This window comes from Momordica charantia, assembly GCF_013281855.1.
Source record: "Momordica charantia cultivar OHB3-1 chromosome 3 unlocalized genomic scaffold, Mcharantia_2.0 BLBB01000003.1, whole genome shotgun sequence".
NCBI classification, from domain to species: Eukaryota; Viridiplantae; Streptophyta; class Magnoliopsida; order Cucurbitales; family Cucurbitaceae; genus Momordica; species Momordica charantia.
The window spans coordinates 2179235-2199207 of NW_028275161.1; the positions used below are offsets into that span (position 1 = coordinate 2179235).

General features: G+C 35.4%; 2 protein-coding genes and 1 long non-coding RNA gene across 3 annotated transcripts; 2 read left to right on the top strand and 1 right to left on the bottom strand.

Moving 5' to 3' along the window:
* The first annotated feature begins 269 nt into the window (after nucleotides 1-269).
* On the top strand, nucleotides 270-7111 carry LOC148212153 (uncharacterized). Its single transcript, XR_015789951.1, has 2 exons — nucleotides 270-1586; nucleotides 5754-7111. It is a non-coding gene; the product is annotated as an uncharacterized LOC148212153 (long non-coding RNA).
* Nucleotides 7112-11971: 4860 nt separating this feature from the next.
* Nucleotides 11972-12490, bottom strand: LOC148212154 (uncharacterized). The gene has a single exon (XM_088121742.1). The coding sequence runs from the start codon at nucleotides 12488-12490 to the stop codon at nucleotides 11972-11974; it is 519 nt and encodes a 172-aa protein (XP_087977868.1).
* Nucleotides 12491-14729: 2239 nt separating this feature from the next.
* LOC111023057 (copper transporter 1) lies at nucleotides 14730-15713 on the top strand. The gene is made up of 2 exons (XM_022300394.2): nucleotides 14730-15294; nucleotides 15510-15713. Exons 1-2 carry the CDS (start codon nucleotides 14874-14876, stop codon nucleotides 15524-15526), a joined length of 438 nt encoding a protein of 145 aa, XP_022156086.2. The 5' UTR covers nucleotides 14730-14873; the 3' UTR covers nucleotides 15527-15713.
* The last annotated feature ends 4260 nt before the right edge of the window (nucleotides 15714-19973 follow it).

The window sequence follows — 19973 nt, forward strand, 5'->3', positions numbered from 1 at the left end:
TTGAAAAAAAATTGGAAAAAAAAATTGGAAAAAAAAAATCAAACTTACCGTTACATATATATTATATTATATTATTTAAATAATATATATTATAATATAATGTAATCATTACTTTTAGAATTCAATCTTCACCCTTCATCTTCAATCATTATCATCCAAGGGTCCAATTTTGATTTTAATTTCAAATAAATTTTCCACCACTTTCCTCCCTTATTTAAACCCATCTCCTCTCCTACTTTTATATACCAATTTTCTTATTTGAAATCCTCTATAATCTATTGTTGCTCTCTCCATGCTCTAAATTCTACTTCAATTTTCATTCTTGTAAGAGATTTTCTTGTAGTGAGGATTTGATGTATTTGTGAGTTTAAATTTGTAAATCTCTTCTATTTGAGAGTTTTAGTGTGTGAAAAAATCTTATTTCCACACTTAGTTGGGTTTCGTTCTTGAGCCCGATAAAAGTAACGAAGTGTGTGTTTTGATCTTTGTCCTGGAAAAAATGTTAGGTTTAGTTCTAGATCCCGTAAAAAGAGCTATTTGTAAGGTTTGGTCTTGATCCCGTAAAAGAACCGGGTTTTCAATTTTGAACTCGTAAAAGGATCGTGCTTAGTGGAAAATCTCGAGAGGTGCTCGGGGGTGGGGTAGGCCGGAGTTTGCCGAACCACTATAAATCTCTTGCGTGACGTTTTCTCTATCCCTTATTTTTTATTTATTGCAATTTATCTTTTAATTATATTTTATTTTATTACAAATATATATTGTGCTCATCTTGATATTTGTTTCAAGATATTTTGAGTTGCTATAAATATTGCATAAATCGTTTTTGTTTAAAAAGTTTACTTGGTTATTTGATTTATGCTTAAATTAGAAAAAGTTTAGTAAATTGATCTTCAACACTATTCAACCCCTCTAGTATTGTCATACCCATCCAACAAGCAAAAGATCAATGTGATGTTGTATATCTCGCAAAGTAGGGAGAGAGTCCTGTGGTAGGAGAAGCTCAGGAAACTCGTCAAGAAGAGACTTGATAGAGGGGTCAATTATGGGGATGTCGAACCATCCAAATATGTGAATTATTTTACAACCAAGGCTAAAAGTGGTTCGGATCGTTGAAAGAGAAGTTGTTTGCCACTGCAAATATGAAACAAGTGGCCTTTTGCAGTATTTGTGGTTCCATGTTGGGTTGGTAAATGTTATTCCATTGATCCAAGTCATGACTGAGTTGAAGTTTTCAATCTGAGCTAGAGTACAAGTTGTACCATCCTTTATAGGCTCTTCACGTGCTGTACCCTTTTTTGTTTTGCTTTGTCAGCAAAGTTTGTTACAAATGGGTTTTTAGGAATTTGAGTGAAATGTAATTCTTTCTCAAATATAAGAGAAAGTGGGGTGGGCTTCTGTATTATTCTTTCATTCTTCTTCTCCACGAAACAGAGAGCTAGTGAGGGTTTTCCTTTTCTCAGTTTCGGTTGAGGGCTTGATTCTTTCTGATTCTAAGAGCTGGATTGAAGGTTGAGATGCTAATGAAGCTGGTGACACATCTTGCACAGTGGATGTAGACCAATTTGGTCGAACCACTTTAAATTTCTGTGTGTATTATTTCCTTCCCTCACTCTTTATTATTATTGTGTTTTAGTTCTAAAGATTCTGGAATATAATTGTGTAGACAAGAGGATTCTGGGCAAAATTTTCGTAATAAATGGTATCAGAGCATCACATTATTGATGTTAAGCAGCTTTCTGTTTTCTTCTTGAACGGAGAAACAAGTAGAAATGGAAGAGATAGCCTATAGTACTATGATACTTCACTTAGCTGATAATGTACTTAGGCAAGTTAATGACATAGACAAGGCAGGAGAGTTATGGAAGAAGCTGGAAACCTTATACTTAAGTAAATCTTTACCCAACAAGATCTACTTAAAGGAAAAGTTCTTTGGTTTTAAAATGCAAACATAAAAGACCTTGGAAGAAAACTTAGATGACTAACAAAATTTGTGTGGATTTAGCTAATACGGGGGAAAAACTTGATGATGAAAATCAAGCAATTATATTACTAAATTTACTGCCAGATAATAAAGAAGTAAAGGCTGCCATTAAGTATGGAAGAGACTCATTAGATCTATCCAGAGTCTTAGATGCCCTGAGATCTAAAGAATTTGAGATAAAATCAGAGAAGAAGGAAGTAGAAGCTTTACTTGCTAGAGGGAGAATAGAAAATAAAACAAAATCTCATGGAAAACAAGCCAAACACAGATCTTAGTCGAGAGGGAAAAAAAAAGAAGGTGTTACTATTGTCATAAGGAGGGACACCTTATTAAAAATTGTTTTCAGCTCAAAAATAAAAATAAGAATCAAGAGAAGAATGATGAACAAACCTCAGCCAATGTCCATGAAGGATACAATTCAGCAGAGGTGTTGACTGTATCTGAATCTGCTCTAAATGATGAATGGATTCTCGATTCTGGATGCTCCTATCACATGACTCCGTGTCGAGAGTACTTTATGGACCTAAAAGAGATTGAAGGTAGTAAAGTACTAATGGGAAATGATAATCAATGTAAAGTCATGGGGATTGTATGATGGAATGGAGAAAATTCTCCCTGATGTGAGGTTTGTACCAGAATTAAAGAGAAATTTGATTTCTCTAGGCCAATTAGATAAAAGCGGCTATGCTTACAAGTCAGAGGGAGGAGTGTTAAAGATTTATAAAGGATCTTTACTAAGATTGAAAGGTACATTAAGAAATGGTTTATATGTACTTCAAGGCTCTTCAGCAAATGTCCAAAAGGTGAATGTGGCTACTGAACAGGTGGATAGAGATACTGTTCTATGGCACAAGAGACTTGCACATGTCTCACAAAGGGGCTTGAATGAATTATATAGACAAGGTCTATTTGGAAGAACAAACTATCAGAGTTGCCTTTCTGTGAACACTGTACCCTTGGGAAGTCTACAAGAGTGAAGTTCTCTAAAGGTTCACATACTTCTAAAGAAATTTTGGAGTATATCCATTCGGATTTGTGGGAACCTGCTAGAGTTCCAACACTTGGAGGTGCTAAATACTTCATGACAACTGTAGATGATTTCTCTAGAAACTTATGGGTGTATTTGTTAAAAAACAAAGGTGATGCTTTCACTATTTTTAATCAGTGGAAAACTCTAGTTGAGAATCAAACAGGAAAAAGAGTTAAAATTTTGAGAATAGATAATGGACTTGAATACTTAAATGATAGTTTCCTTAATTTGTGCAAAAATGAAGGAATTAAAAGGCATCACACAATGCCATATACACCCCAACAGAATGGGTTAGCAGAGAGATTTAATAGAACTTTGCTTGAGAGGGTGAGATGTATGTTGGCAAATGCTAAACTTCCGAAGGTTTTTTGGGGGGAAGCTGTAACTACAGCAGCTTATCTCATAAATCGTAACCCTTCCTCTGCAATTAACATGAAAACACCACAAGAAATGTGGGCAAGAAAACCTCCCAGTTTAAACCATTTGAGAGTGTTTGGGTGTGCAGCCTATGCACATATACGGCAGGACAAGCTTGAACCTCGAGCTAGAAAATGCATCTTCCTAGGATACCCATCAGAAGTTAAAGGTTATAAACTTTGGTTGCTTGAAAAAGGTGAAGGAAGATGCATTATCAGTAGGGATGTTAAATTTGATGAAAATGATATGCCTTGGGAGCTATCCGGTAGTATGAGCTATAAGGGTAGTATAGAAATGCAAGTCAGTTCGTTTGAGATAGAGTTAGAACGTTCTCAAATAGAAAATATAACCATAAATGATACTCATACTGAACTCCAACATCCCACTGAAGAAACAGAAACTCAAGAGAGTCCAGAAGCAATAGAACCTCAGTCTCAGGGTGAAATTGAACCAGCTGAAATAGTAAATCCTAGTACAGAACTCTCAAATTATCAATTAGCAAGAGATAGACAAAGGAGAACAATTAGACCCCCACAAAGATTTGATCAAACAAGTCTTGCTATTGATAATCAAGACATTACAGCATATGCCTTAAACTGTAATGAGAAAACCTTGGAGGATGAACCAGCCACTTATGAAGAAGCAATAAAATTTGATCTTAAAGATAAGTGGCTATTAGCAATGAAGGAAGAAATGACTTCATTACTTAAAAATGAAACCTGGGAGTTAACAGAGAAGCCAAAGAATCAAAAACTTGTTGATTGCAAATGGCTTTACAAGCTAAAACCAAGGATAGATGACAAGAGTAATCCAAGGTACAAAGCAAGATTAGTAGCTAGAGGATTTATACAAGAATATGGTGTTGATTACACTGAAATTTTTTCCCCTGTAGTAAGGCATTCATCCATTCGCGTCTTGCTATCCTTAGTAGCTCATTTTAACTTAGAATTAGAGCAAATGGATGTAATAACAGCCTTTTTATATGGAGAATTGGAGGAGGAAATATATATGAATCAACCTAAGGGTTTTGTAGAATAAGGGAAAGAACACTTTGTGTGTAAGTTGAAAACATCCCTTTATGGCCTCAAGCAATCACCAAGGCAGTGGTATAAAAGATTTGACAATTTTATATTGAATTGTGGTTTCAAAAAGAGTGCTTATGACAGTTGTGTGTATGTGAAAAAAACCTTGGAAGATTCTGTGGTGTACCTCCTGTTATACGTAGATGATATACTAATATCATCTACAAAATCCTCAAATTTTGATAAACTGAAGATTGATTTAAGCAGAGAATTTGAAATGAAGGACCTCGGCCCTGCAAAGAGAATTCTTGACATGGAAATCTTTAGAGATAGAGCCGCTGGAGTTTTAACAGTCAGTCAGAAAAACTATTTTGAAAAGGTTGTGGAGAGGTTTAATATGGAAGAATCAAAATCTGTTATAGTTCCTTTAGCACAGCACTTTAAATTGTCAAAACAGCAGTCACCAAAAACAGAGGAAGAGATAACTAGCATGTCAAATGTTCCATATTCAAATGCAGTAGGTTCATTGATGTATGGCATGACTTGTAGTCGTCCTGACATAGCTCATGCTATGAGTGTAGTGAGCAAATATATGAGTTGTCCTGGCAAGCCTCATTGGGAAGCTGTAAAATGGATCCTTCGATATATAAAAGGTACCAAAGACACTGGATTGGTATATACAGTTGAGAATTCTGATGCTATATGTCTGGAAGGATTTGTTGATGCTGATTTTGCAGCAGATTTGGACAAACGAAGATCCACCACAGGTTTTGTTTTTAAATTGTATGGTAATACAATCAGTTTGAGATCATCGTTACAACCTATTGTGGCTCTTTCAACTACTGAATTAGAATATGTAGCACTTACTGAATCAGCCAAGGAGGCAGTGTGGTTAAAAGGGCTTATATCTGATATGATAGGTGAAATTCCAGAACCCATCATACATTGTGATAGCCAAAGTGCATTGGCATTTTCAAGGAGTCCTTTATATCATGATCGTACAAAGCATGTCGATGTAAAATTTCACTATTTGAGAGATTTAGTGAGTAAGAATGAAGTGAAACTTGAGAAGATTGCTACAAAAGTCAATCCTGCCGACGTGTTTACAAAATCTTTGTCTGGAATGAGGCTCAAATATCTTTGTGACCTACTAAAGGTAGGTGTTGGCTGATAGATTACAACTTATAAAATTGTAACAATGCTTGATGTGTTATTGTCTTTATTTTTGGAGTTGCATCTTTTGTTTGTTGAATCTCAATCATACTTGGTTCAAGAGGGTGATTTGTTATTCCATTGATACAAGTCATGACTGAGTTGAAGTTTTCAATCTGAGCTGGAGTCCAAGCTGTACCATCCTTCATAGGCTCTTCACATGCTGTACCCTTTTTTGTTTTGCTTTGTCAGCAAAGTTTGTTACAAATGGGTTTTTGGGGATTTTGAGTGAAATGTAATTCTTTCTCAAATATAAGAGAAAGTGGGGTGGGCTTCTGTATTATTCTTTCATTCTTCTTCTCCACGAAACAGAGAGCTAGTGAGGGTTTTCCTTTTCTCAATTTCGGTTGAGGGCTTGATTCTTTCTGATTGTAAGAGCTGGATTGAAGGTTGAGATGCTAATGAAGCTGGTGACACATCTTTCACAGTGGATGTAGACCAATTTGGTCGAATCACTTTAAATTTATGTGTGTATTATTTCCTTCCCTCACTCTTTATTATTATTGTGTTTTAGTTCTAAAGATTCTGGAATTGTGTAGATAAGAGGATTCTGGGCAAAATTTTCGTACCAGTAAAGGGAGTAGAACCACGGTTTTCCCTATGAAGGACAATTCATAGGTGTTTCTCAGTTCTTGTGGATAACTTGGGTGTCATGTTGCCTTGGCCTTCATCAAAGGATATGGCACATATCCATGTCAAGAACATCACATGTTATTTGATCTTTGTAACTAGTCCCTATGGAAAGAGGAACTGTACAAATTGTGATAACCAAAGCTTCTCCTCCTTCTCGAATCTAGCTAACTTTATATGGTTAAGGATGGGGTGAGACCTTGAGATGCAAGGCTGCAACAAGTTTGCTCGAATCTAGCTAACTTTATATGGTTAAGGATGGGGTGAGACCTTGAGATGCAAGGCTGCAACAAGTTTGCTGGAGACTACATTTTCTGTACTGCCACTATCAATAATGTTATTGCATATTTTGCCATCGACCGTACACTTGAGTTCAAAATAAGGAATCGACCGTACACTTGAGTTCAAAATAAGGAATGTCTTTGAGGAACCAAATTTGTTTTTGGAGTCAGTAATGTGTTCCATAATACACGCAACCTGCTCTCCATCATCTGGTTCTAAGTATGTAATGTCATCATCAGAATCTTGAAGAAATGGCTTATCAGGATCTTGGGAATCATCCACAAGATTTACGATTTTCCGTTGTGGACATTCATTGGATGAATGACCTACATGTCCACACCGAAAACACTTACCCAACGTAGGTCTGTTGTAGTTATTGATTGTTTTCTTGATTGGTTGTTCCACTAGCTTAACTTCGTCACCACCCTTGTTCTTAGAACCCGACGATGTAGCTTGGATAGATGATTTTTCATAAGACAATAATCCTTTTTTGGTCTGACCATCACTTGTATTCCATCTTTGGTATTGAAATTTTAACTTGTTCGCCTGTTGGTCTTCCACAGTCACAGCCGTTGCAATTGCTTCATTCAAATATCCAATTGGTTGTAGTTGAAGTTTTTCTTTAATGTATGTACGTAAACCACTAATAAATCTTGCGACCTGATATTGTTTATTTACTCCCAAATTAGTTCTTGCGCCCAAACAGTGAAATTCCTCAGTATGTTCAGCAATTGATCGAGTCCCTCTTTTTGCAGCCTTGATACTAGTTGTATAGTATTTGTTTTATAGTTAATAGGCAAGAACCGAGCCCTCATTAGCTTCTTCATTTTCTCCCACATACGAATAGGAGCCTTGCAAAAACGCTGACGATTCGTTTCAAGCTGATCCCACCATGCAGATGCCCTAGTTTTCAATTTGAAGGCGACGAACTTAACCTTTTTGTCATCCGGCGTATTCATGTAACTAAAGAAGCTTTCGATGTTTTTAATTCATTTCGAGAAATCCCATGATATCCATTTTGCCATTAAAGCTAGGGATATCAATTTTCATTTTGTACTCACTTTGTTCTCGATGGTAGTTGTTGTGATGTCTATTATGTCTTCTACCGTTTCCCCACATCTACAACTCATCGTCATCACTAGAGGAATCATCTTGGAAATTCTATCTCCGGTGAAAACGACCAAGTCGCCGATTTTTATTAGTGTCCTCTTGCCAATCATGGTGTCTTCTGGGGAGTAAAGCAACTTCTTGAAATTGTCTTTGGTACAAGGTGAGGCAAATCTTGATTCTGGTCACCTCAAAAATCTTGATTCCGTTGTGGAAAAGGGTGGGGTTCTTAAATAGGGAGGGATTCTTGATGTAATATTGGAGCTGGTTGTTGAGCATCAGGCCCAATTATGATCCCTTGTTCCTTCCCTGGATTCAAACTTGGTTGTTCTTGATGCAGGTGAAGAGAATCCAACTTATCCACAATTACGTTCAAAATTTGTCGAATCTCTACCACATTTCGCTGGAGGTTTTCAATAGCCCCCTCAACCATCAACAATAGGGTGGTTGTGGATCGTGTAGAGAGGACGGCAGCATCTTCCGTCTCTTTTCCAACGAGCGACAAATATCCCACGGGAGGAACATTTTTTTCTTTCCCGCCATTTCCAAAAGCCCACGACTCTTTGGTGCTCTGATACCAACTTGGTGTAAACCAATTGAGAAAAATTGTTTTATTCATAAGATGCCTCAAAATTACAGAAGAGCCTCCTATTTATAGGTAACTAGGCTAGGGCTAAATAGTTTAAATGAACCAACTAATTCTTAACTAACAACTTTGTTAGTTACATCAGAAGCCCTCTATTTATAAATCGATAATCCGACATGTATTGGGTATCAATCCATATATTAATCATGTAAATGAAGGCGGTTCTTATTTGTACAAAGGGTACTTTGAACTTGGAACAAGTATGAAAAAATTAACAATTATTCTTTATCTTTTGAGTTGTTCTATCGGATCAGTCGTTCAAGGCTTTTTGTCTCTACTTGGACCCAATGAAGAATCACACATTTTAAATAATAATTATTTTAAAGATATTAACTTCAACATAAACTAGCCAAAATAGTTAAAGTTAATTCATGGTATAAAATACATTTCTTTTAACCAATTATGCTAATATATGACTTTTACATTGTATAAGTAAAAGAGTTTGATAAATCAACTTCTTAGATTGTGTGAGATGTGTTTTTGAATTAAAAAAAAATAGGTTGTTTATATGCGTGATTAAAAATGTAATAATAATTATTTAGTAACAAATATTTTAAGCAGAGATAATTTATTTTTAATAGAACTATTAATATAAACTCTTTTTGAATAATCATGTTGTGAAATAAATGTGTAATTAGTTTTGTTATTGATTTTTTAAAATATTTTTCGAAGCGTGAACATAGTGTGTACATAAATTATTTCATATGAATTTATCTTTATAATTGTTCTAAAAGATCAAGTTTATAATGGATATAAAAGAAATTTGGGTTAGGTTGATTTTTGTCCAAGTTTGACATATAAGTTTAAGAAACTTGAACTAAGTTACCATTATGGTTCCAACCGATCGAACTAACTCGATTTGGTGCTAATTTTTCGTTTTTCAATTTTAACTTTCACTGATAAAGTTTATGATAAAAAAAAAACTGTAACAATTCTAAAAAATAAAGATAAAGTACTGTAACAGAGATAAAGTATCGTAGAAAACTGGGGTAAAATAATATTTACTTCGTCAACTTGAGTGTAGAATAGTATTTACTATAATAGTTGAGGGTTGAATAGTATTTATCATAACAAAATTGAGTCTACGAACGTAAAACAAATATGAGTTTAGTTTAGCCAACTCTACCCCGTTTTTAAAACCATACCCCTTGTAAGCTTGTTTGTTTTTTAAAATATTGTTGATGCGTGGATTTCGGTCCTCTGGTTCACTACCTCGCATCCACCAAACTTGTTGATTCGGGACTAGTACCTGCAAAATCAAATCGAGCTAAATCGGTGTGACTCTAGTCACACGGGCTCCGATGCTTAAGTTAGCAAGAGAATAACGTAAATGTAGTCAACTCTCTTCCCCCTATACCTCTAAAGCTGGATCAATACTTATAGCGTGAAGTTGTTCCAGAATCTTCCGTAGCTAACCCTAATTCACCGTTGCAGGGCCTGGGCGACATCGTCGATCGAAGACGGGGGATCACTGGCTGGGCCGTGGGCCGAGCACGGCTCGGGACCGAGCCCCGGGTCGGGACCGAGCACCGGGTCGGGGCCGAGCACCGGGTCGGGGCCGAGCACCGGGTCGGGGCCGAGCCCTTCGTGGCTCAGTGGGCTTCCCTCTGGTCGCTTTCCTCGTTTTCTGCCCTGGCGTTAGGTCACTCTTTTGGCCGGCCCGTTATGTCCCGTGCCGGTCTTCCCCAATCAGACTTCAACTCCTTGTCTCGTTTCGGGTCATTTTCGTTCTCCATAACAATGGCCCCCACTCTCAAAACAGAAGACGAATAATTGTGTAATGATCTTTGTTTTGAGAGTACTTGTCGCTTTGTCGTTACCACGAGATCATTGTATATCAGTGGCTAAAAATGGGAAGGTTGCTAACGCACAGGGCTTCTACCAAAAGCTTTTGATCCAATTTTGGATCTTAGTGCTTGGTTCCTGCCACTAGTTTTATACCTTGAACTTGTCGATACTATTCATGAATTGGAAGTTTTTCCAATTTTCGTTGACCATAATCAAGTCTCCTGAGCCTGGTTTTATTCTCATTTGAGTTTAAACCATTTTGGCCTTGGGATCTAACTTTAACAGAACTAATGTCGATACCTTTGGGTTTCTAACCTATTTGGCTTTTGCCCATGTTTTATACCTCAGGGTTTACTCTCGGGTTTCTAACCCACTTGGCTTTTGCCAATGGCCTTCATACCCTGAGTTTAGTCGGTACCGTTAGGTTTCTAACATATTTGGCTTCTGCCGGTTTTTTACCCCCAGTTAAATCAACACCCTCGGGTTTTTAACCTATTTTGGCTTTTGCCATATGATTTTCTACCAGTGGGTTTCGTTGATCGGTTAGGCTTACCTGTTTTCTGTTTTAACCTTGCTGGGCCCGTACGCATGCCTTTCTCAGCACCTCGGGATTCTTTTCCCTGGTTTCACTGATTGGCTTTCAGCTTATCGGCCTGCTTCTAGGTCCGTCCCAATTTTGAGTTCCTTGATTGGTCGTAGATATGTAGATGTTCAGGTCGTAGATATGTAGATATTTATATGATGCCCCTTGCTTGAGAAATTTATTTCAGAATGAACATAAGAGCTCAAGTATCACGTCGAACGTCGAATACTTTATTAGTAGGAAAATCGTCCTGTCGAAGATTTTGTCACAATAAGCTTAGTTGGTCCAAATAATGGAGAAACATAAAAATGTCCAGAAATATGTCGAACTAGTGGTAGTATCTTTTGAGGTGTTGGGCGTGCCACGGGTGTAGTAAGGCCTTCCCCCGCTGGTCTTCTAAAGCATAAGTGCCTATTCGCACCACTTTAGTGACTTTGTATGGGCCCTCCCATGTTGGCCCGAGCGCACCACTAGTTGAATCTTTTGTATTGGGCATAACCTTTCTTAACACCAGATCACCTTCTCTAAAGTCATGTTGCTTGACCTTCGAGTTGTAGTATCGAGCTATTCGATTTTTGTATTCAGCCGTTCGTAGTCGTGCTATTTCTCGATGTTCTTCTAATAGGTCGAGGTTGAGCTTTACGGATTCGTCGTTGTCAAGTAGAGTGAACTGCTTTACCCTTGGGGAGGGGAGTCCGATCTCGACTGGCACTACCGCCTCAGAGCCAAATGATAATGAAAATGGCGTTTCTCCTGTCGAAGTACAAAGTGTCGTTCTGTATACCCATAATGCGTTGGGAAGTTCCTCTGCCCACAACCCTTTGAGCTTTTCTAATCTGGTCTTCAGAGTTCTTTTGATAATTTTGTTGACTGCTTCAACCTACCCATTAGCCTGCAGATGTGCTGGCGAGGAACAGATGTGCTTAATGCCCAACTCCCTGCAAAATTCTCGAAAGGCAGCATTGTCGAACTGCTTCCCATTATCACTGATAATGGCGTAGGGTATTCCGAAGCGGCAAATTATGTTCTTCCAGATGAAGTCGGCGACCTTTTTCTTTGTAATTGTCGCTAGGGCTTTGGCTTCGGCCCACTTAGTAAAATAGTCGACTGCCACTACTGCAAATTTGGTCTGGCCCTTTCCTAGTGGGAGAGGCCCTATAAGGTTTATTCCCCACTGAGCAAAGGGCCAAGGACTCATTATGCTTGTCAGAGGCTCTGGCGGTTGTCTAGGTACGGTTGCAAACCGTTGGCATTTGTCGCATTTTTTGGTGAATTACTTCGTGTCATTCAGCATGGTCGGCCAGTAGTACCCTTGTCGAATTATTTTGTGACTTAGGGATCGTGCTCCAGAATGGCTCCCACAAACACCCTCATGTATCTCTCTCATGACGTAGTCGGCTTCATCGGGCGTTAGACATTTTAAAAGCGGCAACGAGTAGCCTCTTTTGTACAGATTGTCGTCTTTAAGCACATATCTGGCCGCTCGTCGTTGTAGCTGCTGGGCCTCTATCTTTTCAGTAGGCAGGATCCCATCTTTAAAATATTTGATCAAAGGGCTCTTCCAGTTTTCTTCTGGTTGCCCTTGATTGTCGATATCCATGGCTTCCTGAGCTTTTATGCTTGGCTCGAGTAGAATCTCGACCGGTACAGTTCTGCCTAAGTCGGTTTCATAAGCCGCAGCTAGTCGAGCTAACGCATCGGCGTTGACGTTTTGAGCACGTGGAATTTGTCGAATCTCATATTTTGAGAACTGGTCGAGCTGGTTTCTTACCTGTGAAAGGTATTTCGCCATTCGCGGTTCTCTAGCCTGGAACTCCTCTTTCACCTGACCCACAATCAGCTGTGAATCACTAAGTATTAGTATGTTCCTGACCACAACGAAACTCGTTTTGCTGTATCGTCCCCACAGACGGCGCCAATTGTTGATGCGTGGATTTCGGTCCTCCGGTTCACTACCTCGCATCCACCAAACTTGTTGATCCGGGACTAGTACCTGCAAAATCAAATCGAGCTAAACCGGTGTGACTCTAGTCACACGGGCTCCGATGCTTAAGTTAGCAAGAGAATAAGGTAAATGTAGTCAACTCTCTTCCCCCTATACCTCTAAGGCTGGATCAATACTTATAGCGTGAAGTTGTTCCAGAATCTTCCGTAGCTAACCCTAATTCACCGTTGCAGGGCCTAGGCGACATCGTCGATCGAAGACGGGGGATCACTGGCTGGGCCGTGGGCCGAGCACGGCTCGGGACCGAGCACCGGGTCGGGGCCGAGCCCTTCGTGGCTCAGTGGGCTTCCCTCTGGTCGCTTTCCTCGTTCTCTGCCCCGGCGTTAGGTCACTCTTTTGGCCGGCCCGTTATGTCCCGGGTCGATCTTCCCCAATCAGACTTCAACTCCTTGTCTCGTTTCGGGTCATTTTCGTTCTCCATAACAAATATATTTTTCTCCTTTTTAAGAAAGAAAGTTTAAAAGAATATATGACAATGTACGGACTCTTTTAAGTGTTGCTTTTTCTTCTTATCCTTCTAATTTATTTTCCGGAATTATCTATTTCTTAGAATAGTTAAAGTTGTCGCTCATATTAATTTATAGCATGGAATAACTTTGATATTTAGTCCCTAAATTTATAAAAACAAGAATGTATTTTAACCCTTGATTTTGAGAAATAAATTTCAATAGTACTTCACAAATTAAAAAGAAAAAAAAAAGGAAAAAGATGGGAGAGAAGTGACACATTAGATTTTTATCGATTTGAACTTACTATTCTACATAGTCCTTCCATTCACTACTTAACATGTCAGCATATTAAAAATGATATGAGGTGCATTAATATTTAAAAAGTATTTATAAAACTGAAATCATATGGTGAACAAATGAGTACAATATACCTCTGTAATACATGAATTTTTTCTATTTAAAGTCGGTGTACTCTACTTTTGGAGGGATCATTTCTCAAAACACAATGGCTAAAATGCATCTTTTAAAAATTAAGAGACTAGAATAACCTATTAGTGAAAACTCGAGAACGAAAACGGAAAATTTTCCTTAATTTTTGTCTAAAGAAAAAATCATTTTGAAAAAATAAGCCTTAATAGAAAAATTTTTATGACTCAAATATTATCACATTTAGAAATCATATAATTTCATTGATAAGGACAACCCAACCTTCACAGTTATATTAATGATACAATCACAAATTTCAAACTCGCGAACCCTACCATTTTGCTAAGGTTTCTCAAATTTACTTTCTTGCCATGATAGGTTTGAAAGTTTCCAATTATATTCTCGGGATTGAAAAGCCCATAAAATAAACATATAAGATAAGAAGAAAATTCAATCTAGTGAAACATACTCATGGAAGTCATTGAATAAGAAAGATCATGGAAATCAAGAAACCTTTGGTCGTTGTCGATCAGAGCACATGACATTTATCTCTGATCAAAAAGTCGTGAGTTCAAATTCTCACCCTCTACAATAGAGACGGTTAGTGAAGTTTGACTAAACTATAGGAACTCGATTGAAACTTTTAAAACCATAGGGACCAAATTGAATCTTTTAAAATCAAGGGAACCGATTCAAAATTAGTTAAATCATATGGACCAAATTTGTAATTTAATGTAGTGTAATTTTAAAAGTTTCAATTCGAACCTCATGTTTAAGCTTAATTTGAACTCGATCTCCATGATTGGGTTAAATTTCGCACCTCGTCCCTAAGTTGTATTTTACCCACTTGAAAATTCTACCTATTTTCTTTTATATTTTTTTATTCAACCCTAAATCTTAATACAGTCAACTAAACACAATTGCTATGTAAAAATATATCAATATAATAACAATAAGTACGAGGGTCAACTAAATTGAAACTAAACCCAACACATAGAGATTAAATTTCAACTAAGTCCAAACCGAGATTTTGTAATTTAACTATATAAATTGAATATGGAAAAATAAAATGGATACGAAGTACACGTGTCAGTATATGATGAGGGAATACACATTCAGTATAATACAGAGGCGTTTCACTGGATATCAGCTTTCAGTGGTGGTACAAGTCAGGGCGAGGTACGAACAGATTTCATAAAGCCTGAAATAGACTGCGTTCTTATCGGGAAGAAGCGGCCTCCCCAATCCCTCACGGTCCCCACCTACAATTTCCCGGCCGTCTCTCCGGCGCCGCCATGAACGCCGCCGACGACGCTCACAACCACCACCAAATGCCTGGCATGGCGCCGCCGCCGATGCACCACAACATGATGATGCACATGACCTTCTTTTGGGGATCGCACGCCGAGATTCTGTTCCGCCGCTGGCCTGGCGATCGCGCCGGAATGTACGTCTTGGCCTTGCTCTTCGTCTTCGCGCTCGCTTTCCTCGTCGAGTGCCTCTCGCATTCCAGATTGATCAAGGAGGATTCCAGCGCGGCGGCGGCCGGCCTGATCCGGACTCTGTTGCACACCGTTAGGGTTGGATTGGCCTATTTGGTGATGCTCGCCGTCATGTCGTTCAATGTAGGAGTGTTTCTCGTCGCCGTCGGCGGCCATTGCCTCGGATTCTTCTTGTTTGGGAGTAGATTTTTCAAGCAATCCACCGCCGCGTCTGGTAATTCCTCTGATCTTCCTCCTCTTAGTTGTTGATTTCGATGACGATGAACGAAATCTGGAAATCTCTGTGATTGAATTCTTTGAAATAATCCGATTCGTGTTCGATGAATCAGTATGAAATTTAATGTTATTGAGTTGCTGCTGTGGTGAATTTTGTTTTCGATTTTGGATTTTTAAGAGTTCAGAAACGAAATTGTTCTCGGATTTTTGCAGCTTATGTCAAGTTATAACCGGAAGGGGAATTGATAATTCGGAATGCTTCGATTCAGATTCCGGAATAATTCGCCTGTAATTTCCTTCTCACTTTTTCCTTTTTTTTTGTTCTTAATTTTGTAATTGTAAGGACGTAGATATTCGTAAATCTTTTTTATTTTGTTCATAGTATCGAAATAAAATTAGAAAAAATGTTACCAGTTATTTATTTACTGATTTAGGGTTTCTAAGCTTTTCCATAATTGAAGCGTTAAGAAACTTAATTTTCTTTTGTGGAATTTTCAACGGCGGTTTTCAGTCTTGAAAAATTCGAACTCCCAAGATTATTTTTTTCATATACGAATACTGTTTTTTTTTTTTAAAGAGATTTGGGTAGAACATAGAGAAAGTAAAAAAGAAATCAAGCATTAAAATAACTGTCAAATGTTTTCTCAAAAAATAAAAAATAAAAAAGTAACTGTCAAATTGACTTAATTTATTTTTAATTTTAAATTGAAATATTTGTTTTGCATACTGATTGTAGATAAGATTTTACTTGTAAGCAAGGAAGATATCATATATAAATTAAAAACTGGTTATTTTTTTAGTTTAAATACTATCACGATGGTCTTGTGTACTTGTGTTTTTGGCTTTTGATTGATTCTGTACTTTAAAAATGTCTATTTTAGTTCTCTTACTTTCAATGTCTATTTATTTTAGTCTACGTAGATTTGAACTCAATCATAATTCAAGCACCACACTTCACACACTAAATTTCTTAACTTGTCGTCACTAAATTTATACAAAAGTGTTTCAATTGAGTTTAATTTGTGTTAAATTTTTGTAAATATGATCCGAACTAGTCATTTTCATAGTACAAGAACTAAAATAAATAAAAAATTCAAAGTATAGAGACCAAAATAGTAATGTTTTTTTTTAATTATTAAATTGTAGGTATACGTACACATTTTGTGAAATCTTAAATAAGGTATTTAAACTTTAACTTAAGTTTTTAGGTGTGGACATTAATAATTAGAAGCTAAATAGATCTTGAAGAGTAGTCAAGTTGGTAAGAATTTGGATCTTTTGGTCATACTAGTTTAGAGGTCTCAATTGAGCTTAATACTAAAATATTTTGATATCTTTTGGATTTGAGCCTGGGAGCGGGTGGAGCGGGTACACCCGCTCTAACTCTCTGTTATTAAAAAAAAAAACCTAGAAGCTAAATCTTAAGTTTAATAATGTAATTAAATATTGTAGCCTCTAGGTATGGACAATGAACTAGGCTAACGTTATGTTTGTATGGTGGAGATTTAAGTGCGGAAATTCGTGAAAGTCAAGGACAAATTTTTTAGATTTAAATATTTATAAAGACAAAAAAGGATGTCGACAAAAGACAATTTAAAAAAGAAAAAATAATTTGTATAGGAAAAAATTGTGAAGTTCATGAAAGAAAAATACATGTTAAATTATATTAATGTTACATAAATATGGTAACAAATTATTTTTTTAAAAAAAAGAAAGATTTTTTTTCCCTCTTTATCACTATGCTATTGATGTTACATGAAACTACCTTTCAAATCAATAATTATAGCAAAATGAATAAAAAATTTCATTTAATTAAGAAATTTTCATTATATGAAAACATTTTCATATTTATTATTCTTTCATTTAGTCTTTTATTTTCAGATAAATTTTTCATTTGGATTTAGAGAAAAAATAGTAAGAAGGTTATATGAAATTAATTATAAATTTAAGGTAAATTGTCCTTTGTAGAAATATTTTATTTCTTGGAATGATTTCTCTCCATATGACTTGTGAAGGAAATATGACTTAACAGATTAGGACACCCCTTGACTTCTCTTTAATTCATTAAAATATATATATATATATATATTTCAAAATACATACAAAAATATACGAAATATACAAACGGAACTGTGAGAGAACATGTACCATTTTAAATAATAGAAAGCTACAATTTTTCTATTTTTAATAATTATCCTTGTTTACTCATAATTTCTGTAATATATTTTCTGCATATCAAGCATATTTTAGTTCAACCAGTAATAAAATTTCCAAAACTGTTTCTAATAAAATTTCCAAAACTGTTTCTCTTTTTTTTTTTGTTTTTTTTTCTTTGGTTTTAAAAATTTTACTTAAATTGTGAAACCGTTTTTATTAATTCTAAATGTATCCACCATTAACAAGTAATAAAATATTTATTAACAACTTCACTTTACATTTTATTTTTATCCAACAAAAAAAAAATAATGCATTAAAAAGAAACATACATCCAGAGAGGAGAAAGAGGAAGAGAGAGGCCACTGGACATCCCTCCCCAACTGTTTTTCTCTAAGCAACCACTTTTTTTTACAAGGTCAATTTACTTTACATTCCATTTGGGTGGTGATTTTATTTGGTCATGGAGATAAATATTAAAATATCAAGGTGTTAAATTATTAGAATTTGAATGTCTGTCATATTAAATATTTAAGAATTAAATGTATGTCTTTGTTTTACCTGTTTTGTTTATGATAATTCTATTTATTTAATCAATTAATTTGACGTGTGAGTTGTCATTAAAAAAAAAGATTTTATCAAAAAGAGAAAAAAGAAAGAAAGAAAATATTTGTGAGAATAAATTAATGTTATAAAAAAATTAAATGTAGTATTATTTTTTTTTTTTTTTTGATAATGAAATGTAGTATTATTAAAAATTCATTAAATTACTTATATTTTTTCAAAAACAAAATTAAGTAAAATAAAAAAAGTGCATTAAAATATTAATTAAAAGTAATACTTAATATTAAATAATTAAATATAATTAGTAAAAGCAATTATGTAAGTAAAAAAAATTAAAAACTAATAATAAATATTTAAATTAATAATAAAAAATAAAATGGTAAATATAATATAAAACACTATTCATAAATGTACTGATTACAATTTATTAAGTCCTTTTTTTTAAAGTACAATTTATTAAGTCTAAACAATACATTGATGTTAATAATGTATTAGTAGTTAATTAAAAATGATTAGTAATCATTAATTAATATTAAATGAATATTCTATTTTATTTACCATTCATCTCCATGCATAAAAGTTCCACCTATATGAAAGGTAATAGAAAACCCATTGTTGATTGATATTGAAGTTCCATGAATAATGTTGCTCAAAAAAAAAAAAAAAAACCTATGAATAATCATATCTTGAGTTTTACAAAGTGATATGAAATAAACATGAATATTTGATAAAAAAAGTTGTGCCCTCTGTTTATTTATTTTAGAAATGTTCATCTTTTGTCAAAATAGTCAAATTAAATTTTCAGATTTAATGAATTGATTTTCATTCCTAAATATTCTCCCTTTATTTCGTCCCTTCTTATTTATTAATCTAATTTTTATGTTTATTTTTCTACTTTCTTTATATTTCATTTAAGGTAGTTAATAAATATATTTAGGAAATTTTAATATTTCTCTATATGATCATGCTTAATCATGGAAAATTGCAAAATTTCCTTTTATGTTTACCATTTTCGGATTCTTCTTTGATTTTTTGATTTATTTATTTTTTCCTTCTTCCATTATTCTTTTTTTTTCCCTCTCTCTCTCGACCAACACTCTTCAAATTCTTTGTCAACATATGCTCAATTTTCTACTATTTCACAATAGTCTTCACCCACAAATGAGTGAGTGAACATGACACTGGCGGAAATATGGACATAAATACATGTAATTTTGGTGATTTGTATCCATTTATGCATTACAATTAAATAAATGTTGCAATCTTCGTATCACAAATTTTACAAGTTAGATAAATTTTCATTTGAAAATATTTTGGAAAAAAATAATCTCGTATGTGTCAAATGAGTTAAAAAACACATATTGATATGATTTAAACAATAACAACATTATATTGATTTTTTAACTTAGATCCGTAAGTTTTGACATAATTATTTAATAGGAAATTTGGTACATTAGTAAAACTAATTTGAGAAATTTGATTTTAATTAAATTAGTGAGTTTTTCGATCTGTCGCACCATCCCGCACTCTCTCTTCTGCCCTCTCTCACTCTCACCCCATATTTTATCCATCTCTCCCACTCTCTCACTCTAACCCATCTCTTTCCCCTTCACAATCTTGGTCTTTCAATGCTGTTGCTGATGCCAATAACCTTTCTTCTCAAATCCTTGTCTCAACTTTTTCGTACCACCTTCTCTCAGGCATTTCTTCATGCATGCCCTTCTATCTCCAAGATATGAGATTTTAGGTATATGAATTAGTTTCTTTCCTTTGAGATCTAAGGTGTTCTTATTCACCTCGTGCCTTCTATCTCTGGTTATCGCATTCCTTTCTTAGAACTAATTTATAGGGGGTTAGTTCTAAGCTCGTTTATGAATGATGTATTTCGTTATCAAAAAAGAATGAATTAAGCACAAACCTTACTAGATAGGGGGGTACTTCTGTGCTTTTCGGCTTTTT